The sequence below is a fragment of the Salvelinus fontinalis genome, chromosome 31, assembly GCF_029448725.1.
Source record: "Salvelinus fontinalis isolate EN_2023a chromosome 31, ASM2944872v1, whole genome shotgun sequence".
Classification (NCBI taxonomy): domain Eukaryota; kingdom Metazoa; phylum Chordata; class Actinopteri; order Salmoniformes; family Salmonidae; genus Salvelinus; species Salvelinus fontinalis.
The window spans coordinates 40,538,775-40,563,310 of NC_074695.1; the positions used below are offsets into that span (position 1 = coordinate 40,538,775).

General features: G+C 42.4%; 2 protein-coding genes across 3 annotated transcripts in view; both read left to right on the forward strand.

Annotated features, from left to right (window-relative positions):
• Positions 1-14,413, forward strand: part of espn (espin) — a 105,629-nt gene extending 91,216 nt beyond the window's left edge. For both annotated transcript variants that reach the window (XM_055892649.1, XM_055892650.1), the window contains 3 exons: positions 10,681-10,760; positions 11,117-11,137; positions 11,929-14,413. In XM_055892649.1, the coding sequence (XP_055748624.1) occupies positions 10,681-10,760; positions 11,117-11,137; positions 11,929-12,076 (249 nt within the window). In that variant the 3' untranslated portion in view covers positions 12,077-14,413. The remainder of the gene's footprint in view (positions 1-10,680; positions 10,761-11,116; positions 11,138-11,928) is intronic.
• A 935-nt stretch (positions 14,414-15,348) lies between these two features.
• The window catches only part of arhgef16 (Rho guanine nucleotide exchange factor (GEF) 16), a 38,127-nt gene continuing 28,939 nt past the window's right edge, over positions 15,349-24,536 (forward strand). The window contains exons 1-4 of the mRNA XM_055892652.1: positions 15,349-15,546; positions 21,266-21,936; positions 22,803-22,854; positions 24,282-24,439. Of these exons, the coding sequence (XP_055748627.1) occupies positions 21,361-21,936; positions 22,803-22,854; positions 24,282-24,439 (786 nt within the window). The 5' untranslated portion in view covers positions 15,349-15,546; positions 21,266-21,360. The remainder of the gene's footprint in view (positions 15,547-21,265; positions 21,937-22,802; positions 22,855-24,281; positions 24,440-24,536) is intronic.

A 24,536-nucleotide genomic window follows, 5' to 3' on the forward strand; every position in this document is an offset into this window, starting at 1 on the left:
TTCTTGGTCACCTCACTGACCAAGGCCCTTCTCCACCAATTGCTCAGTTTGTCCGGGCGGCCAGCTCTAGGAAAAGTCTTGGTGATTCTAAACTTCTTCCATTTAAGAATTATGGAGGCCACTGTGTTCTTGGGGACCTTCAATGCTGCAGACATTTTTTGGTAACCTTCGCCAGATCTGTGCTGCGACACAATCCTGTCTCTGAGCTCTATGGACAATTCCTTCGACCTCATGGCTTGGTTTTTGCTCTGACATGCACTGTCAACTGTGGGACCTTATATAGACAGGTGTGTGCCTTTCCACATCATGTTCAATCAATTGAATTTACCACAGGTGGACTCCAGTCAAGTTGTAGAAACATCTTAAGGATGATCAATGGAAACACATGAGCTCAATTTCGAGTCTCATGCTTATGTAAATAAGGTATTTCTGTTTGTTCTTTTAAGTCTAAAAACTTGTTTTCGCTTTGTCAATATGGGGTATTGTGTGTAGATTGCTGAGGATTTCTTGTTATTTAATCAATGTTAGAATAAGGCTGTAACTTAAAAAGTCAAGGGGTCTGAATTCTTTCCGAAGGCACTGTTACATGTTTTGTGATTAGATGAACAACAATCCTTTTCAGAGGTTATGTTTTAAGTCTTGTTATGGGTCAATAAGTTAGTATGTGTAGTCGAAGTCTCTGGTCTTCCTAGCTGCTTGGTACTAGTACCTGTGCCCTTAGTATCGGCTACTATTACCTGTGGGAGCTTGAACATAAATTATTCTTCACAATGGCAGCAGTTTTATCATAATACAATTAAAAACATGAATAATTGATTGACATGTTAGAACTGTGCATGTATTCCCCATGGCGAATGTCCCTAAAGCAGTTTGAGGGATTCTTTGCTCTTGTCCCTATTTTAGAACTATTGATAATAGGAAATTTGCAACAGACAATACCAGTCAAAAGTTTGGACACACCTGCTCATTCTAGTTTTTCTTCATTTTGACTATTTTCTACATTGTTGAATAATAGTGATAACATCACTATGAAATAACACATGGAATCATGTAGTAACCAAAAAAGTGTTAAACAAATCAAAATATATTTAAAAAATGTGAGATTCTTCAAAGTAGCCACCCTTTGCCTTGATGACAGCTTTGCACGCTCTTGGCATTCTCTCAACCATCTTCATGAGGTAGTCACCTGGAATGCATTTCAATTAACAGGTGTGCCTTGTTAAAAGATAATTTGTGGAATTTCTTTCCTTAATGCGTTTGAGCCAGAAGACAGCCCGATTTGGTAAAAGAGCAAGTCCATATTATGGCAAGAATAGCTCAAATAAGCAAAGAAAACCAACAGTCCATCAAGACATGAAGGTCAGTCAATCTGGGAAATTTCAAGAACTTTTAAAGTGTCTTCAAGTGCAGTCGCAAAAACCTTCAAGTGCTATGATGAAACTGGCTCTCATGAGGACTGCTACAGGAAAGGAAGACACAGAGTTACCTCTGCTGCAGAGGATAAGTTAATTATAGTTACCAGCCTCAGAAATCGCAGCCCACATAAATGCTTCCCAGAGTTCAAGTAACAGACACATCTCAACATCAACTGTTTAGAGGAGACAGCGTGAATCAGGCCTTCATGGTCGAATTGCTGGGAAGAAACCAGTATTAAAGGACACCAATAAGTAGAAGAGACTTGCTTGGACCAAGAAACACTAGCAATGGACATTAGACCGATGGAAATCTGTCCTTTTGGTCTGAGTCCAAATTTTAGATTTTTTGTTCCAACCGCTGTGTCTTTGTGAGATGCAGAGTAGGTGAACGGATGATCTCTGCATGTGTGGTTCCCACCATGAATGGAGGAGGTGTGATGGTGCTTTGCTGGTGACACTGTCAGTGATTTATTTAGAATTCAAGGCACACTTAACCAGCATGGCAACCACAGCATTCTGCAGTGATACGCCATCCCGTCTGGTTTGCTTTTAGTGGGACTAGCATTTGTTTTTCAACAGGACAATGACCCAAAACACCTCCATGCTGTGTAAGGGCTATTTGACCAAGAAGGAGAGTGATGGAGTGCTGCATCAGATGACCTGGCCTCCACAATCACCCGAACTCAACCCAATTGAGATGGTTTGGGATGAGTTGGACCGCAGAGTGAAGTCAAGACTGTTGGAAAAGCATTCCTTATGAAGCTGGTTGAGAGAATGCCAAGAGTGTGCAAAGATGTCATCAAGGCAAAGGGTGGCTACTTTGAAGAATCTAAAATATATTTTGATTTGTTGAACACTTTTTTGGTTGCTACATGATTCCATATGTGTTATTTCATAGTCTTGATGTCTTCACTATTATTCTACAATGTAGAAAATAGTAAAAATAAAGAAACACCCTGTAATGAGTAGGTGTGTCCAAACTTTTGAATGGTACTGTAGGTGTTTGTTAATTTATATAATCTATATTTTATTTAAACATATCACTATCAGATTGCTTTGTTTTGACTGGAACATTAAATATGATTTCAGATACTTAAGTCAGTACCTGTTCCATCCAAGATGGTGGGCATTGACTACTGTACTAATATAGTGACAGGTGCCTTCATTATTTTTAAGTCGATGAAGAACCCATACATTGTATGCTGACGTAACCATTTCCGAATTTATAAGTACAATCTAAATGATGCTGAATCTGATTGTTTGTCGCCCCTCCATCAGGCCATGCAGATACTGTATATCCTGCTTTGATATATTGAGTTCATGGGTCACAACAAATGCATGCATTTTTTATTTGACTTGACTTTTGTGCTGAACCCAGGCCCTGCAGAGTGTGGTGAAATGGATACTTACAGGCTACGGTGCCCATTCCAGTTCTAGCCCGTTTAAAAGCCTGACATGCAGTAGGATCTGGCTGATGGCTTCACAGTGTGGCTAGTACTTGGAGATGGAGCAGTGCAGCTCTAAGTCGTTACATGCTGATTCAGTGGTGTGATGCAAGGCCTATTCACACTAGCCCCAAGTCCATCCATACACTCCACGTTATCTACTTCTTTGAGGATGCTTCTCTGGGTTTCTTTTTTGCTATGGATAAGCCTATTAAAACTCCCTAGAAAACTAAGAGGGATTTTTAAAACAACCCTGTTCACACACAATTATAATGAAATACTAACTAGGAGTATAATTCATTTGCCCCAATGATCAAAACAGAAAGGGAACTTTTTTTATCATGACATAAAACTTGAACATTCTATGTCAAGGTCTGCTTATAAACTGCTTATAACCACTAATTACATATTTTGTTAACCATATACATGCATGAGCCTGATCCTCTCCATCATAATTTATTTATACATATACAAATGATATTGAATGATTTACAAACCGTTATAATAGTATATAATAAACTATTAAATAATGAATTATAAGCCGTTTAAAAGCAGACCTCCAAATAAAGTGAACCCATACACCCAACCATATTCAGCCAGCAGTTGTGCGCAGAGGATTTTTCCACCCTGCTTTCATAAAGGAGTAGCCTGTGCCCTGACTCTCAGCTAATCTAGGAGTTATGAAGCTTGTACTGAGGCAGTGCCATTGCACCACTAAATCCATGTAAATCCTGTGTGACGAGGAAGTATGAACATGCGCCGTGTGTTAACAATACACCAGGAAGTGCAAGCTGAAGGAACTTCCCCCTTCCCCCCTCTTTTCTGTTGTTCTTTGCTGTCCCTTGAACTCTAATCTAGTTTGCGGCCAGTGGACACTACCAGCCTCAGGAGTGGCACTACTCTCATGTCCACAATGCCATCTTGGGCCCCTTTGGAGAGCTGATGATGGAGGATGACCTCATCCGCATTGAGAAGCAAATCGAGAACCTGCAGGTCATGCACAAGGTGACGGAGGTGGAAAAGGAACTGGAAGAGTTGGAGCGAGAGCTTCAACAACTTCTTCCCGTGTCTGCAGCCCTCAACCAGGAGCACTTCTACATCAACCCCAAGCAAGTTCACGGGCAAGCGGAAGATCTACCAGCTTGGTGCAGCAAAATCTCAACGCTACTCAAGAGCATGGCTATTCTCCTGGCCACCCTGGGAGGCAAGACGATAGACATCTTGGATTTGATATCTCCCGGATATGCTCAGGAGGAAGGGAGTAACAATAGGAATGGCCAGATGACCCCAGCAGGGTCCATTGCCACTGGGGTCATCGGACGATCCCAGTCGTTCTCCACTAGGGAGGAGGTGGAGAAGGAGATCAAGCAGTGTGGCGTCTCTGTGAAGAACCTGAAGGCCAACTATGAGATTCAGAACCAGTTCCAGTTTGCTGACGACAAAACAAACCGGGTATACAAGCGCAAGAGGTCCCTCCCTGTTGTGAGCGAGTCCAGTTATCGCCCCGAACCGATTCAGGAGGATGAGGTCCCGTGTTCCCCTGCAGAGGTTCTCCAGTCCCCTAACAATGGAGACCTTTCTCCAGTCCAGGAATCTCTGCCGCTGGTGGAGGAACCTCTAATCATGCCATCTCATGCTCCTCTTACATACCAGTCTTCTGATGTGATCCCTCAGTCTGATCAGTTCAACCAGGTTCTGTCTACAGACCCTATACTGAACCACGAGCAGCTGACCCGGAGCCTGGAGGTGCAGACGGACATGAGCTACGTCCAAGAGTGCATTGAGATGAGGAAGGAGCGGATCGTCTTCTTGTTCCTGGAACACTGGAGAAAGTACACCCTCTCAGAGTCCTACAGGCCAAAGTACACAAGCAAACGGGGAAGTCTAAGGGTGGGTCTGGACGAATATAACCGGTTCACCGCTGATCTGGAAGGAGACACACCGAGTGAGGATGACAAAACACTCCTACTCATGAAGTCCAGGCAAGTGGTAGGGAACCTGATTGGCCACTGGAGGACCATCATGAGCCAGGTGCCCACTCGCCAGATCCGCCGGCTCAGTCGGGCCCAGATGATCTACTGGCCGGAGCACTTCCTGCCACACGTTAATGGAGCACCGGTCAGCTACGAGACCCTGACCCTAGACCTCTTTATGCTGGGCTACTTCCAACTCCTAGAGATGAGCATGTCTCGCAGCGAGCGGAAGTTCCGCCACCTACTGTGCTACGAGATGTTTGACCGCCTCGGAAGCTACAGCTGGGAGCTGATTCGCCAGTTCCACCGTGAGGTCATGGAGGAGATTGAGCAAGGGAAGCGGGACTGGGCGGACAGCTTTGAAGACATTAAGAAAAAGTACTTTGGTGATTCTGCGGATGGGGGAGGAATGATGACCGCCTCGCTACTTTCAATTGCTCCTGAGGTGTCGGTAGTGCCAGTCCAGGAGCCGTTGCCTGCCCCAGAACCAAACATGTATTTGCCTTCGATTGCTGTACAGGATAGTGTCCAGCTTACTGCTCAGGACTGCATTAACCATGCAGATCAGAGTGCAGTGAAGGACACTGTGGAGGACATTGTTCAGGCTGATGTTAACACTTCTGAGCCGAGTCCAACGAATGGGCCTATTCTGGATGCCGTGAAGCCTGAAAGTGTAGCACAAGAGAGTGTTCCAAAAGACACAGTTCAGACTTCTGTGCAGGATTCAGCACAGAAAACTGGGCAGGATACTGTTCAGGAGGCTTTGCAAGACTCAGTAGACCAGGTTGTGACAACTGAGACCACAGTACAGAGTGTAGGGAAGTGTGTGACGCAGGACATTGCACCTGCTCCACTTCAAGTCACCATAGTCACACCCGTATATGAACCTCTGCACAGAGAAGAGCCCAATGAAGACTCAATCAAACTGATCTACGAACTGAAAGAGTTCAGCAATGAGGAGATCAGCAGATACATTGAGCGCAGCTTTGCCTTCTGGAAGGAAAAGGAAGCTGAACTGTTTGATATCTGACCATCAGAGATAAGCAGAAGATATGTGGAATACTCTTTACACAAAAGTGTTAGGCTAAACATGCTTGGACAAAGCAGGCAACAAAGCCACGAGGGAAAGTGTCAAGGAAACTAACCTCCTATGTGGAACATGCTAGGGAGAGAGCTAATCTGTGTTTTAGCCTTGAGGCCTCAGATAACACAAGGAACTGTGACATGGTTTCAGTAAGGAAAGGAGCATCCACCCTGTGATTGGATGTCCGGCAGTCAAATCACTTTGTCTTGTCAACCACTGATATGCAAAAAATGATTAGATGTAATGATACAGTAGAAGAGGGAGTGCTCTAGATGCGCTACCAGCAATGACTCCCTGAATTCTAATTAGTCTTTGGAACAAATATTTTTTATTAACGTTTCTTATCTGTTATTGGTTTGCTACAGCAGTTCTTTGATATCCAAAGACAGGCCCTAAAGTTGGAGAATGTAGTGTGTGAGGTGGTTTTTCATCCAAATGTAATATAACATGTTATACTTAAGCAAGTCCATTTGGACATAATGCAACCTACTGTATGTAACATAGTTCAATCAAACAGGAATAATGCAGATTTTTTTTTTATGTCATAATGTAGAGAAGAGTTGGGCAAGGTGCCCCCTTGGGAAACTGCACCCTTGGCATGCTCGAGTGTCATTCTAATGATATTTATACTAGTGCATTTTTAGGGTGTATGCTGTTTCGCCTTTATTAGTTATTAGTTAAACTTCTACATGAGATACACTATGCTATCATTAAGCAGACACAAATACAGTAGGTTGGCCTCATTATATAGATTTGACAAATATTCCCTTAGAACTCTACAGTTACAATTGACTGTCAAGCTCTACTCTTGCATATACAATTATTGATTATGAATAATGGCTTCATATTCAAGAATTATGATCACTTTAGCTTCTACAAATTGATAACCAGATCAGGGCCATATATTCCTTGTCCTCAGTTTCACACATAATGCTTGACGCACTAGTTGTTGCATGAGCTCAAAGGCAAGGAAAGTACAGGAGGTCTCCAGTGTTAGGTTTAAGTGTTACTCGATGGCTCACATGCTCTCTTTTTACCCCAGCCTTTGACCTTATCGGGATGTATACATTGCACACCTTTCAGTGAGGAGCATGTTGATGATAGCAGGGTTTGTATTCAATGGAAATGAATTATGCTTTTGTTACGGTATTGTTTTGCATCAACACTTTCACATGCTGAGACACCACTAAACGATTTGGTCAGCCGATTTAATTTTCATTCTTAAATCCTTCAGATTGCTGAAGATGCATGGGGTAGAGTAAGAATATATACAGTGTATCTTCACACTTATGTAGATATTGCAGTTTATACTTTTTGAAGATTTATTATTCAAACTGTTTTGCATTTAGATGTGTGTGTTTTTTTTTCATTTGTTACTTAATTAGTTCCTATCAATAAAGTTTGAGTAAGTAACTTTTTGTTTGATATGTATGCTTTGTTTAGGAGCAGGTCAAAGTCAGATTCACGAGGTGACAAGAAGCTGACCACTTCAGGGTATTATTCAGTGGGGTGCAATATTCCAAACGTTCCAAATAGAAATGTAATGTGCAGAGCGGCTATAATTATTTTTTATTTTTTTTACATGACAGAGGACCATGTATTTTCTACACAAAACATATCTATCTGATCGATGTGTAGCACCTACATGTAGCACCCTCCTTAATTACCCCCAGACATTTATGTTCTTTTTTCATTAACGATCAACGGTCTAATCTTTCTGCCTGAAACATAAAACGTACTTTTCAAGAATCCCCTGTAGAGCCTGTTCATGATTGGTTCTCTACTGCCTTTTCAAAGGTCATGCAAAGCTCCCTGTTCCCAATTAGCCTAGTATAATGTGATCCATGCAATGAGCCTAAATTGAGTAAGAGTATAGTGCGCTTAAAAAACAAATTGTGCTTCCTTTCGCCCTACTAGAGTACTACACCAGTATGCACAACAAGGGAGCCAGTCGATGTGGGTATTTCTACATTTGTCAACCAACATTTATTCTTCTACTGCGACAGACAGCCATGGCAGCAAAGACACATTTTGTCATAGCGTTTTCTCGTCGTCCAGATTAAATTCCGCCCCCCTGGGCTAGTAACCCTCTTACTGTCACCTGCTGTCATGCTAGTGAGAGGTGGCTTATACTGAAGCCACAAGGAGGTTACTCCTTACAGTGGACGACTTCTGATCTACTTTAAGCCAATCAATCCGAGGTGGGAGGCACGCTCGTCTCGTGGTAACCATAGCGATAGGTCTATACATAGATTTGAGTACAGGATGGAGTCAAGATTGTATACTGGAAACATGGTTGAGATTGAGGGTACTGTCTAGATGTCCGGAAACCCAACAGACTATTATCTAAGGCAATTTATAAACGCAAACACCGGCCCCCCAGCCAAATATTGATTATTAATTTTGACAGAATGATTGTCAATTTACACAGAACAAAAATCTAAACGCAACATGAGGTGATGGCAGCGGATTAATGGCATGACAATGGGCCTTAGGATCTCATCACGGTATCTCTGTGCATTCAAATTGCCATCGATAAAATGCAATTGTGTTCGTTGTCCGTAGCCTATGCCTGCCCGTACCATAACCCCACCATGGGGCACTCTGTTCACAACGTTGACATCCACAAATGTATCACCCACGCGACGCCGTACATGCTGTCTGCCATCTGCCCGGTAGAGTTGAAACCGAGATTCATCCATGAAGAGCACACTTCTCCAGCATGCCAGTGGCTATCGAAGGTAAGCACTGGCCCACTGAAGTCTGTTAACGACGCCGAACTGCAGTCAGGCCAAGACCCTGGTGAGGAAGACGAGCACGCAGATGAGCGTCCCTGAGACTGTTTCTGATAGTTTGTGCAGAAATTCTTTCGTTGTGCAAACTCAGTTTCATCAGCTGTCCGGGTGGCTGGTCTCAGACGATCCCGCAGGTGAATAATCCGGATGTGGAGGTCCTGGGATGGCGTGGTTACACGTTGTCTGCGGTTGTGAGGCGGGTTGGATGTACTGCCAAATTCTATAAAACAACAATGGAGTTTATAGTAGAGAAATGAACATTCAATTCTCTGGCAACAGCTCTGGTGGACATTTCTATAGTCAGCATGCCAATTACACACTCCCTCAAAACTTGAGACATCTGTGGCATTGTGTTGTGTGACAAAACTGCACATTTTATAGTGTTATTTTATTGCCCCCAGCACAAGGTGCACATGTGTAATGAGAATGTTGTTTAATCAACTTCATGATATGCCACACCTGTCAGGTGGATGTATTATCTTGGCAAAGGAGAAATCCTCACTAACAGGGATGTAAACAAAATTGGAGAGAAATAAGCTATTTGTGCGTATGGAACGTTTCTGGGATCTTTTATTTCAGCTCATGAAACAGGGGACCAACACTTTACATGTTGAGTTTATATTGTGCCTGTTGTTTTTCCCCGCTAACGTTACGAGTAACTTCATCCATTTGCCAACTGTTACATTTATTATAATTCTTTTTAAAACAGTTTAACAATTTTGATGACCGTTGCAAGTTAAATATGACAATATATTTTTTTACGTAATTAGAGGAATTTCCTTGCATCCCCTAAACGGCAATAGTTACTCCTCCAGGTATGCATGTTTCAATGGATGCAAGCGATATTGCGCGCTGAACGCCTATTCTGATGTGATGCAATTAGTATCCAACCATGTCAATCTAGAATGGATGCTCTCCTGTTGTATTGGTAACATTAAACTGGCTTTGTCTCACTTTCCTTGCATGTCTATCAAATGACCCCCCCCCCACACACAAATTTTATAATTCCCTGGGGAATCATTAAACATGCAATGTGTACAGATAAGCTTACCAGGATACTGTTGGCTAGGGCCAGTGAAATGCTATGTGGGGGTGTGGTGTAATAGATCTGTAGCTATGTGAATATTAGAAATCCAAGATGGCTCCTCTCAGCCCCGCCTCCAATTACGACCTGAAAGAGGGGAGTCGGTCAAGTTTCAGGTAGTGTGTGCACACGCCTCTGTGGGTGGACGGTCCACAACCTGTCTGCAATGAACTGGGTTTAAGTCGATTAAAAATGTGTCTCTCTATGCCGCAGTCTGGCTGATAGGGTCTTTATACTGGGCTCAAATACTATTTGAAAATGCTTTATTCTGTCTGGAGTGCCAGATGGGCGGGGTTTTGCAACTACTCTATTGGTTACCTTGCACCAAGCAAGCTCAATCAAGCCCAGATAATACATTTGAAATGATTTCAAATAGTATTCGAAGCCTGGTCTGCTCTATACAATATTCATCTCCAGCACCACCTCAACATCAATGTATGTGAAAATGACACGTTTCTATGTTTTGTAGTAAAAAAGATAGGGGAAGATAAGTGTTTCCAATGACATCATCAACCAATTAATTAGTAGGCAATGCCTATTCATAATTGGTTAAAATCCCATGATGCATACCGACATCATTGGAAATACTTATCTTCCTGTATCTTGTTTTACTACAATACATAGAAATGTGCCATTTTCACATATGTTGATTTTGGGGTGGTGTTGGAGATTAAGTTGATGCTTAATCTAATTTATGCTTAATCCCATCAGGTGTGTCACCTTTGTGAGCTACATCATAGAAACAAGAAAGGATGGGAAAGTCTCAGTTCCTGGGAGGCTAAAGGGATGACTGTAGTAGTGGATTTGGAGACGGGCAGGGACAGTGTTACCAGTGGGGCCCCATTATGACAGATGTTGGCTCCTGTGTGTTTGGTCCTCTGCAGGTGGACGAGGAGGCGGCGCGCCTGGCATCCATGCCAGCGTGGCGGAGGGACATCATGAAGAAAAAGCTTGATGAAGAGAAGTGAGTGAGAGACGGCGCTACCCGTCCCATTCCTCCAATCAGGAGCCCTAGGGGTCTCCACTGTCACTCTGCTCTCTGATTTGTCCTCACTTCTGTCAATTTCTCTGGTTGTTTATGTCTGTCTGGTTAATGCTTTATTTCTTTTTTCTGTCTTTTCCCCACCTCAAGTTCAGTTGGGTGGGTTGATTCTAAAATTTGCAAGTCATGTAGATCCTGAAATGTTTAGAGTATATAGTTAGCTACCTACTGTAACCGCTATGCATTCTTTCCTGTAGTCATTAAGTAATGTAACATTTTGAATGCCATGGATTAATACTGTAATTACTTAAATTCCCCATTGTGCTTATCTTCTCCGGGTCGGGCAGGGAGCAAAAAAGGTAAGAAATAAACATTTGTTATTATCATTGATGCCATATGGCATTTTTGGTTTCACATCATTGCTGATTGTTGATCAGAGTTAGTTCACTAACTCATCAATCCTGCTTCATGAAATACCATACATGCATTAAAGATATAGTTAAAACATCCATGAGGCATAAGTCTATTTACCTGGTACGTATTTATAAATTACACCGTAACGTTGGTTTACCAGGTAGTTACCAGAAGTACCAAAAGTATCCATTGTTACCAGACCTGTGTCAAATACTTGAGCTGTGCTTGATTTGGTACAATGGAATAGTCCCAAACTCCCAGCAAATTCAAGAACACCTCAAATACTTCAATGTAACTTTTTGTTTTTGACCTAGGTCTGATTGGGATCTGGCCTGAAATTCAGAACCTGTTTTGTGCTTACATGCTACTCCTTGTACTCTGTGTCATTCCAAACATGGCACGGAGTGTATTGATAGCTTAACAGACTGCTAATTGGGACCTTGTTATTCATACAACAGGGCCAAACCGAGCGAGCTGTACTGGGCTGGCCTGGTTACACATCTACCATAGTTTCTGGAACTGAGCTGGGAAGGACAATGTAAAAAATATAATATCAGAGCAATTACAGTACGGTTCGGTTTGGTTCTATAGTGTGACTCAGGCAATTGTTTCTTAATACCAGCTGAAACAGAACTGTGAAAGGAAGTGTTACCGGTGACAGTCACTTGTTATGGTACACAAGCATTGAATCATACTGACACCTTGTATTCTCCTTCCCTCTCATTGGTGCACTCAGAAAAGAGGAGGAGCGAGCAAAGAAGGAGAAGGAGAGCGAGGAGAAGACGGAGCAGGAGCGACTACGGACCCTGGGTTACGACGAGAGCAAACTGGCGCCATGGCAACGGCAGATCATCCTAAAGAAAGGAGACATAGCAAAACCGTAGACAGCCCTTCTCCATGGCACCCCCAGGTCCTTGCCCACATCAACCTCCCTGTCCAACCCTCTGCACCTTCATTGTCAACCCCCCCAACCCAACTACCATGAAGACCCTAAGTCTTGAATCATATACACTAGCTTACTTTACGTCAAGTTGTTTAACATGACACTTTGTAGAAAGTTCCCACACCGTACACTATCACAACCTTGCTCAATGTTGGTCTCTCTTGTGGGGCATTGTGGGAAAAGTAGTTTTTTACTGTGGTGATTACATCTGTCATGGCTATATGTCCAGCCATTTTTCCCAAATGTCATCCGTTTTCCCTGCATCTGCCACACCCACTACTTACATTGATAACTGAGCTCTTAAACTAAACTGTTGTAGGCTACTGTATGTTTGCTTTTAGGATGGAAAGTGTCATGGTCAACGTAATAAGCAACAGCTTGTTGAACATAACCTCCAGTAAAGTGTAATTCAGAGTGCAATGACGCAGTGATGCTATAGTCCGGCATCCCATTGTGACATAGCTACGAGGCTCTGAGGCCACCGTCCGCGGGGACGCACAGCCCGAATGCGCACCTCCCCCATAATTCCCAACCAACGCGGCTCGTCGTACACGTCCTCTATTCATTTGAATGTGTTGATAGTTGGAGAGATTGCTTGAGCTGTGCTGAGAATTTGAAAAGGAGGAAAGCCAACGGTCCAATATTCTAGAACACTGCTGTGCGTACACATACACGTTTTGGACTCTGATAGATGCTTAAGACTTAAATATTTGTTTTCCTATGACAGCAGGCATTTCTATACTGCATATATCCTAATCTGCATTTAATGCACAAAGACATGGAATCAGGCCATTCTACGTAATGATGCTATTTCTCACCGAGCCCATCTGAACTGCAGAGATATTATTGAAACAGATGGGAAATTGATAGAGGTCCCTACTTTACATTTTTCAGTGGACATGAATATCATATGGTTTTTAACTGCAACCAGAAACATTTTTAAAATGGGTTTAATTTAGCTAGTTCTGGAAAGCGTAATTTAAGTAACGTATCATCTTAAATTAATAATTAATAAATTGAGCATATAACCCTTTTTTATTTTTCAATGAATGTCATTAAATGTTAAGTTATTGTGATCATGGTGAATTGTTTGTGTCTTGCATATTGTGTCTTATGGATGTCATAATTTTCTGTGTTGTCAAAACAAAAGCACGTCTCTTGTTATCCAAGAGAATTGAACACCCCAGACCACATTTCACAACCATGCCAAGAAATATCCATGCAACTTTGAAAAAAGACTATTTAGCAAATCTCTGAGTTCAACAAGCAAACATGTTTTTTTGAAGTGATCTGGAAAATATTAGGGGCACAATCGTAACAGAAGTCTAACCAGCAAACTGAATGTTGCAAAAGTCCTCAAAAAACATCAGTGACTCCTGTCCTGTGACCTATATCTGGTTTGTCCCAGTAAACCTTGGAAGTTAATATTTTATGAGCAGATCCCTTTACTAGAGGAGAATGTTCTCTCTTTCTTTCTTTCTCTCCCCCACTCTCTCTCCTCTGTGTGTGTGTCTGAGAAACACAAGTCCTCATGGATGCCCTTTTTCTTTGTGTGTTCTCCGGCTAAAATTAAACACTCCTTCAATTATGCTGCTCTGTGTATAATACCATTATGTGGATCACAGGAAAATGTTGGCTTTCTATTCTTTCTCATTGTTTTCCTATTCACCTACATTATTATTTTCAATCCACCTACAGGTTTTAATTTAGGCAAATTGTGTGTTTTTTGCCAGGGGACCAAACTAAAGGTAACTCGGGCATCATCTTTCTCAGAAATGACCATAGACACATTGTAGGTTTTATAGGTTGGTAGACTGTGCACTGTAGTTGTTGTGGCTAGAGTTGTTGGACCAGAGAAATGTGCCAGATGTGTCTTTCTGAATGTGTATATAACAAATATATGGGAACCCCTCAATGTCAGAAAATGTGCTGTAGGTTTACTTTGTATATTTTGGGTGTATCAAACATATACATTACATACATAATATATTAGGAAGTGCATGGTCCTTTGTTGAGAAATCATTTGGAAATATTCAATTCATTGGATGCCATATTGATGTTGAAATTCAAAACTATGTAAACGTCATTGCCATTAGAAGATTTTCTATACATAAATACTGTATATAGTAACCCTCAATACTTGTTGTTTCATTGTTCCAAAATTGCATGATATTACAGTTCTCAGCCTTGCTTACATAGATTATTGCTTCATTAATGTAAAACTATATTTTCAGACTGTCAAATGGAATTAAATAAATTACAATTTACTGCAATCTTTTATCTTTTTCAGTTGATTCTCTACCACTGCCTTGCACATGTAATATAGCTGTAAACACACTAGATGGCACCCCAGTCATATAGCAAACTCTTCACCAGAACAGGGGAGACCTTTATCCTGGAGTTGGCCCCTAGAGCGGGAGGACCATAGGGGTTATATAAGGATCTGTAGGCCTACTAGTCAGTAAAAACGTACATCTGTGTGATTTTCAGTCGTTCATTCGCCATTTCAACTAATGAAAATATAAATTTACGTTATAAGAATGTGATTTACAGTATTATAATACTTCCCCATCATAATACCAAAAATGAGAATCTACTCCATTGTTTTGGTTGCCATAAGAGATTTGTAAACACATTATAGACAGCTTCAAAACAGGTGGTAAATAATGTTGTCATGCAATATCACTTTTAGCAGAGACTGCTATTTCAAGTGGAATTTGAGTTTGAAAATGTAATGAAATGCACCTTGTAGTTAAACCCTATTGCTCCTTTGTTTATGTAGGTTTATTGGTGCGTCATATTTTATGGGTTGACTAAACAAGCAAATGTGTAGCTTCAAATTATGTTGTAATTGTTTTTCTCTCAATTTAATCCACTGACAAATGAAATTCAATTTCAAAGGGATAATCTATCAATTAAGCTACATCGCAATAGCTTCATATTTAACCAATGCTTCTCTGGAAAATATTCTGACATTGTCAAAATCTCGCTGTTTTGACAGCAGATTTCAGGTCGCATTCACCTCCTCAGACGTTGCAAGCGTCAACCAACGTTTGCGTGTTACGTTATAGACTGTGTCATCCACTGACAGACTGCTATAACATATATGGTTAGCTGATACTTAAAATACCTATCCAGGCATTGTAAGATCTGGTATGCTTCAGCAACGCCTGGACAGAGGAACGCGCCCTCACACACCTGTAGTGACGTAACATGCACAGATTGATGGGCTCTGTTATATATGTAAACTGAGGAGGAAGAGTAGGAAAAGTAGTCTACACGAAAGGGAGTCAATTTAGCCTACTTTTTTTTTTTTATTCCGCGACTGTTCTGCTGGACACTTTCTGAACACATGCAAGATATATAACACGTAGTTGTTTGGAAGATGACAATTTTTTTCGAGTTGGACAGGTACAGTAGTACTACATTTATAAGTAGTTTTTAATTACGTTTAGTTTAGAGCTATAGTGGTCGTGGACCGTGTGAGTGCGACGCTCACATTCCTTTCTAATCAACTTATACACGGTGAAGTTTTCAGGAGGTGCACCCACCGTGCGTAGGCCATTGTTTTATTGAAATTATGAACATAAAACACGAATATGTGATAAATGGGGTTGTTACAAATACTGCATCGATATACACTTATTCGTATTTTTGTCCCTACAACGTTGTCTTTGCAAATTATAGGCCAGTTACCAAATTGAGATCCCATAGCCTACATAAACTACCATACTTTACCATACTTGCGTTCTAACTTAAAAAAAAAAGTGTACAGTCATTATGATTTATAAACCTACAGTTACACAATCTACCTGTGTGATAGACACGGGTTCGGGTGATGTTTGGCTGCAGTGCAAGTCGTTTTTTCCCTCAAGGCTATAATACATGCGTCTGTAAAGTAGCTTACTCGGTTTATTACAAACTGTTATAAATGCAGTTCAGTCAGTTCACAGATTTGTGTTGGGGGTATGTAGAGGGTAGGTGTGAGGGGCGAGTCATGGGTTGATTGCCATGTTATTCCGTTGGGAACGGGCACAGTTGAAGTTGCAATATGTAACTTTTTGGGCGACACGACCAAATTCACATAGAATTGTGAGTTATAGATCTACCATTCTACTTGAAAGCAAGCCTAAGAAGCGGTAGATCTATTCTGTCCTATTTCTATGCTTACCATTCTTACGTTTTGTTTTTGCATCTGTTTTACTTTCGGTTTCAAACAGCTGAAAATATCATTCACAGCGGTTTAGATGGTACAATAATTCCCTACACTCGTTTATTTTGTCACAAACTGAAATTAGGCGAACTATTGGAGTTTTAGCAACCAGGAAATGGCAGAGCGATAGAACAATAACACAGACATTTCACCTGATGTATAAATGTGAAGCATCCGCTTGGCGTTTCCACTCACTACCAAATATGGTAGTGAGAGAACCCCAGTCGCCGGTAGTGGGAGAAGATGGAAGAAGATTAATTTTGGCCGACATTCTGCGAACAATGAAACATTTGATCTCCGTACAGTTTTTTTGATCCCAAAACTAAAATATGTTTTGAACAGAGCGGACTACTTTTTGTAGACTTTACCCGTTGTCAAAGTTTTACAAAATCGCTACAAAATCGCAATGTTTAGAATTAATGCAAAGGCGAATGGAATTATTGCACACTTGCACTTAACACAGTAGCCGTTCGCTAACGAAAATATGCAGATGATGCTAGGACGGGCCAATAGGATCTCAAATTCAATATATTTCTTGATCAAATAACATAAACTCGTTTTGCGCAGCATTAATTTACCATCCTTACAAACCACTTAATGTAAATGTACATTACTGTATTGTACATAGACTGGTCATCTAGGTTTGTACCTGTAGACTTTCCATCGCCATGAAGAAAAACAATGCACAATACAGTAATTGAGAACATTGAAACATCAAGTGGTATATGATGGATGACGTCTTTCGGATGGGACGTTAAACGGGTGTCCTGACTCTCTGAGGTCATTAAAGATCCCATGGCACTTATCGTAAGAGTAGGGGTGTTAACCCCGGTGTCCTGGCTAAATTCCCAATCTGGCCCTCAAACCATCATGGTCACCTAATAATCCCCAGTTTACAATTGGCTCATTCATCCCCCTCCTCTCCCCTGTAACTATTCCCCAGGTCGTTGCTGCAAATGAAAACGTGTTCTCAGTCAACTTACCTGGTAAAATAACGGTAAAAAAAAAAAAAATTGTAGCTCAGTTGGTAGAGCATGGTGCTTGCAATGCTAGGGTTGTGGGTTCGATTCCCATGGGGGACCAGTATGAAAATGTATGCACTCACTACTGTAAGTTGCTTAGGATAAGAGTGTCTACTAACATGGAAAAGGAATGAATAGACCATTACAGTTTTCACATAGAAATAAGTTGGATTTGCAAAGTGTCAAGAAACTGGAAATGATATAGTATTTTTATATTCCACAAGTATTGTCAGATTAACTGTTTTGTACAGATAATTATCAGACTCAAGTTACAAATGCTGGAAAACACTCAAATACATTTAGTATTAAAAGAAAAAAGCACAACAGTACTGCACTGGGCCTTTTACTAGTTCTGTATTAGTGGACCGATATAGACGTCTTCAATGCAGGCAATTTTCGTCATCCCCTCCCCCCAAATCACTGCACCCCCATTCCCAAACTGCTTCCCGTGGCTATGTTGCCATCATTGGTCATTCCAAAAAAACGGGTGTTGTAGAAAACTAATTAAACTATATCCAATCAAAGTATCAAGCCAATGACACATTTTCAAATGCTGCTGTACCCACGTGTGTTCTGGCTCTGACCCAACCTATTGGTTTCTTGGACCAATCAGAACGGTCAGAATGTGTTTGTTCTAGAAATCGTTGGGGTGGTACTCAGATGGTTAGTGCTATCTGGGATCCTTGGGACATGCCTACCCTACCCAAACTTTAAATCTTACCTAACCCCAACGTTAACCCTTACGTAACCGTTTTACGCTGAACAAAAATGTATATATTTTCTACACCTTCAAAAGCTTATTTCTCTTACATTTTGTGCACAAATTTGTTTACATCTCTGTTAGTGAGCATTAATCCTTTCCCAAGATAATCCATCCACCTGATAGGTGTGGCGTATCAAGAAGCTGATTAAACAGCATGATCATTACACAGGTGCAGCTTGTGCTGGGGACAATAAAAGGCCAATAAAATGTGCTGTTTTGTCAACACAATGCCACAGATGCCTCAAGTCCAACCGCAAACCACATGTAACTACACCAGCCCAGGACCTTAACATCTGGCTTCTTCACCTACAGGATCATCTGAGGGTTTGCACAACTGAGCATTTTATGCACAAACTGCTCAAACTGTCTAAGGGAAGCTCATCTGCGTGCTTGTCGTCCTCATCAGTCTTGACCTGACTGCAGTTCTGTGTTGTAACTGACTTCAGTGGTCAAATCTCACCATCGATTGCCACTGGCACACTGGAGAAGTGTGTTCTTCATGGATGAACCCCGGTTTCAACTGTACCGGGCAGATGGCAGAAAGCATGTATGGGTGAGCGGTTTGCTGATGTCAACAGAATGCCCCATGGTAGAGGTATGGGCAGGCATAATCTACAGAAAATGAACACAATTGCATTTAATACATGGCCATTTGAAAGCACAGAGATACCGCTATGAGATCCTGAGGCCCATTTTCGTGCCATTCATCTGCCGCCATCACCTCATGTTTCAGCATAATGAACATGAAAATGTCCCAGTTCCTCCATGGCCTGCATACTCACCAGACATGTTACCCATTTGAGCATGTTTGTGATGCTCTGGATCGATGTGTACGATAACGTGTTCCAGTTCCCGCCAATATCCAGCAACTTCACACAGCCATTGAAGAGTGGGACAACATTCCACAGACCACAATCAACAGCCTGATCAACTCTGTGAAGGAAATGTTTCGCGCTGCATGAGTAAAATGGTCACACCAGATACTGACTTATTTTCTGATCCACGGCCCTACCCTAAGGTACAGTGCATTCGGAAGTATTCAGACCCCTTCCCTTTTTCCACATTTTGTTAATGTAACCGATGTAAAATGGCTAGTTAGTTAGCGGTGGTGCGCGCTAATAGCGTTTCAATCGGTGACGTCACTCGCTTTGAGACATTGAAGTAGTGGTTCCCCTTGCTCTGCAAGGGCCACGGCTTTTGTGGAGCGATGGGTAACGATGCTTCGTGGGTGTCAGTTGATGATGTGTGCAGAGGGTCCCTGGGTCGGGGCGAGGAGACGGACGTAAAGTTATACTGTTACATTAAGTTATAGCCTTAGTTTGAAATTGATAAAATTATTGTTTCCCCCTTCAATACACCATAATGACAAAGCGAAAACAGGTTTTTGATTTTTACATTTATTAAACAAACAGATACCGTATTTACGTAACTATTAAGATCCTTTGCTATGAGACTCGAAATTGAGCTCAGATGCATCCTGTTTCCGTTGATCATCTTTGAGATGTTTCCACAACTTGATTGGAGTCCACCTGTGGTAAATTCAATTGATTGGACAGGATTTTGAAAGGCACACACCTGTCTATATAAGGTCCCACAGTTGACAGTGCATGTCAGAGCAAAAACCAAGCCATGAGGTCGAAGGAATTGTCCGCAGAGCTCAGAGACAGGATTGTGCCAAGGCCCAGATCTGGGCAAGGTACCAAAACATTTCTGCAGCATTGAAGGTCCCTAAGAACAGTGGCCTCCATCATTCTTAAATGGAAGACGTTTGGAACCACCAAGATTCTTCCTAGTGCTGAGCAATCGGGATAAAGGCCTTGGTCAGGGAGGTGACCAAGAACCTGATGGTCACTATGACAGAGTTCCTCTGTGGAGATGGGAGAACCTTCCAGAAGGACAACCATCTCTGCAGCACTCTACCAATCAGGCTTTTATGGTAGTGGCCAGACGGAAGCAACTCCTCAGTAAAAGGTACTTGACAGCCTGCTTGGAGTTTGCCAATAGGCACCTAAATATCTTTGACCATGAGAAACACGATTCTCTGGTCTGATAAAACCAAGATTTAAGTCTTTGGCCTGAATGCCAAGTGTCACGCCTGGAGGAAACCTGGCACCATTCTTACGGTGAAGCATGGTGGTGGCAGCATCATGCTGTGGGGATGTTTTTCAGTAGCAGCGACTAGGAGGCTAGTCAGGATTGAGGGCAAGATGAACGGAGCAAAAGTACAGAGATCCTTGATGAAACTTGCTCAGGACCTCAGACTGGGGTGAAGGTTCACCTTCCGACAGGAAAATGACCCTAAGCACACAGCCAAGACAGCACGGGAGTGGCTTCGATACAAGTTTCTGAATGTCATTGCGTGGCCCAGCCAGAGCCCACACTTGAACCCGATCGAACATCTCTGGGGAGACCTGAAAATGGCTATGCAGCGATGCTCCCCATCTAACCTGACCGAGCTTGAGAGTATCTGCAAAAAAGAATACCCAAGAAGACTCGAGGCTGTAATTGCTGCCGAAGGTGCTTCTACAAAGTACTGAGTAAAGGGTCTGAATTTGCAAACATTTCTAAACCTGTTTCTGCTTTGTCATTATGGGGTATTGTGTGTAGATTGAGGGGAATTAAAAATATTTATTTTAGAATAAGGATAATATAACAATGTGGAAGAAGTTACGGTCTGAGTACTTTCCGAATGCACTGTACAAGCTGTAACTCAGTAAAGTCTTTGCAATTGTTGCATATTGCGTTTTTATATTTTTGTTCAGTGTACACTTTTAAGCTTTTAATGTGGTAGGGACGTCCCAAGGATCCTGTATAGCAAGGACCCTACTCAGATCCAGACTCATTGTGGAGAAGGAACTAATGTCCGTGGTAGTGGCGTAGCGTTTGGCCGGTGCAAAGAGTTTGTGTAGCCAGGGAACATCGGTTGGCTGGTTGTCTGGCATTTGAGCGGGAAATTCAAAGCAGGACATTCACATTCAAAGCAGTATCTATTTCCACCCATATTTTCCACATTCCACTGAGTTTAATCTTTGAAACATAGTGAAACAAATGTTTATTTTTATAGTTGCATTCAATTGCAAAACTTAAATCCCCTACCTGGCTCCAGTTGACATCCTGTATTTGTTCCAACAGTCTCTATGCTGCTATGGTAGCCTTTTGCTGATGCTGCAGAGATAAACAAGCTCTCAGGCAGGTAGACGTTGAACCACCGGGACCACGGACCAGGAATGTCCAACAGACAATCAGACGGCTCCATGGGCGACCAGACCTCCCTCCTGCTGGAGCAACGCTTCTCTTCCGACCTGCAGCTGGACTGTGACTCGCTGGACAACCACCATGGCCAACCGCAGGGCTCGCCCACGTCCCAGGCCGAGCCCTCATTGGCCGAAGGCTCTACGGTGCGGAAGCCGGTGGTCCTGAGCACTCAGAGTGCGGCGGCGCGGAAGCTGGGCACCCAACAGCTAATCCCCAAGAGTCTGGCGGTGACCAGTCGGCCCAGTAAGCCCCGCCACCACACCACCGTGGTCACCTTCCCCTTGGGTCTGGAGGCCGACTCCACCACCTCCTCCTCCAGGAGCCGTCACTCTGCCATGGAGCCTGATGCGTCCTGGGAGGACTACGACAGTGACGGGAATGGCTTCTCATCGAGGAGGAACCGCAGGAACCAGTCGTACCGGGTGGCGGTGACCAGCCCTGACATGGAAGCCATTGCTGTGAACAACGGGGGTGCGAACACGCTCATGCCTGTGAAGGAGGACAGCAGAGCCTCCAGCCCAGGGCCGGCACACCTTCCCGGACGCAAGGCAAGTGTGAGCGTATCGCTGGCTGAATTTCACCTCTAGCCCCCTGCTATCCCCTAGCGGTAGGCAACCCTGGTCCTGGAGCTCCACAGGCACTTTGTGTTTATGATTGAACATGTTTGCTTTAGACCTGGGAGACCAGGTCTGTTGGCTAATTTCAATCACTGAAACTGTGGTAGAAAACTTCTGTTGTTCTGGAAGGGATAGTTCTATTGGACACCTCACTCCTCAGTGTGTCTATTCAGCAACCTAGCTGTCTTGAGTCATCAGTTCCATAGTGCTGGTGATAAGTCCCTAAGTTAGAAGCCATCTTTTTAGTTAGTGAGGTCAAATTTCAAGGACAGCTTCCCATGCATAAACTGTTAGTGTTGTCAGTCGAGGAAGTCCTGCACTATGGTTTTAACATGGAGCAAAACATACTGACAAAATTGAGAGGACTCCATGTCCTTCTGTGGAGGCCCTCTCCTACATTCATTCCTCTGTGACAATGTTCCCCAACTGGTGGCACGTGGGCCAAATTTTTCCCGGGGCGAGTTATTTTTTTATTAGATTTTTTGGCGGGGGGGGGGACAAGACTGTAAGAACACGAGCAAATCAGCTCCAAGTGATTTTCTTTTTTGAAATATGTTTTAAAGTATTTCCACACATAATCGTGAGATATACAGTATGTGATTGTATACCAATGTAAGCAAGGTTTGATATGATATCTTAGCCAAATATTATGTTTGGGCTTTATGCAGTCTACAAATGATTTGTAATTATGTTCTGGCCCCCTGATCATCCGCTCAAGAAAAAATCATCCTGTGGCTGAATCTAGTTGATGATGCCTGTTCTATGATTAACTCATGTTTCCACCATCTCCTTTCTAGAGAACCTTGGGGAGAAAGAGGAACCAGAGGCACGGGGGCTCATTCAAAGACGGTACTTATGTGTCACTCCTCCCGGCTGACAGGGCTTTGCCCCTAGAGATCCAGATGACTAGTCATGCCAGTGTATTTCTGCATAAGTTTGCAAAAGAGCAGAAATAGACTGGCACCCAGGCTAGCAGATGACAGGCAAAGATCAAATGACAAAGAACAATTAGCATCTTGGTTATTCAATACATTTTTAAATATGGGAAAGTCAGGGGATTAATCAAAATCCAGTTCATGAATCTAAAATTGCGCATTATTTCTTTCGAGTGAAGATTTCTGTCATTTATTTTCAATTCACTTCTTGAAGTTCAAATAGAATTGGTTGACCGTCATTCCTGGTTAGCATGTGGCTTTGTCCTGCAGCGAGCCATTGTTTAGACAGATGGCTCGTTGCGGAAACTTCCGTAGCCTGGCGTCCTTGATCAACCAAATCTAAACTACTTCACCAAAATAACGTTAGAGGCATATCCAGTATTTTTAGGAACAATAATTACGATTCGTCAGGTTGAATGTGTCCTTCGCTATCAAATGAGCGTTTAAAACTCGTTTTTATCCAGGGTCTCCCATTTTCCGCCTGTAGAAGTGGGAGATACTCGTGTGCCTGTGTTCTAGAATGGACAATGGCATCCCACAGGCAGAAAATGGGGAAACCCTGGATAAAAACATGTTTTAAAAGCTTATTTTATGGCTAAGAAAATATTCAACCCGACAAATCGTAACTATTGCTCCTAGAGATACTGGATATTTCTCATTGAGTACGTTAACATGCACACTAATAATTCAATATTAAACTGATTATGGCAGAAGGCGGAGTATGGTATTAGTCATGTAAGCACCTTGATCTGCTTATCTTAATCACGTTAAGGTCATAAAGTAAACATGCCGATTTTAAAGCACCTGGTTTTCTGAGCAATCTTTTGAATTATTAGGACATGGTACTGGAACGCTTAATCAGCTGTATATTTGATCTATGCACCGGTAGCGCAATCCTCGCTCTTGTGCGCAAGTAAAGTGAGTGCGGAAAAACTTATATGCATCTTAAAATTTATGTGAGAACTATGTCCCAACTCCAAATTAAATAGTCTTCGCAAAAATAACATGGTCATTGTGGTAGAAAGCCAATGTTTTGCATGTATCAAAAGGCCCATCAGTAACCTGATTTCAGATGTACTGTATACAGGCTTGTTAGGGAAATCGTTCTTCTTGCAAAGCATGTAACGTATATTAATCTGACTATCCACAATAATCGTCTTATTGTGTCCATGTAACCATGCTGAATGTGCCAAATTAAGGGTTCTTAATGACAGTCAAGTGAGGACTTAAAGTTATTCAAACATTTCAAAATGTTCCATGTCAGTATCACATAACTACAAAAGCCATTTCAACATTGCATAGAACAATAAAGTTATTCCAATTCGTTTCTCTTGGCCGTAGATCCTCGGTTGTACCAGGAGATCAGGGAGCGGGGGCTGCAGCCCACCACTATTGCGGATGATGATGACTTTGTCCACGTGGAGCCACCCGGGGAGGACCAGGCTATAGTGGTAAAGAGCTACAGGCCAGCGCAAGTCACCTGGAGCTCGCTACAACAGGTAAGCAGGGAGGAGCAGAGGGGTCTTCCAGGCCAGCAGGGACTGGTAGGGGCACAGATGTGGGGTCTGAACCCTGACAGCAGATATCTGTGTGACT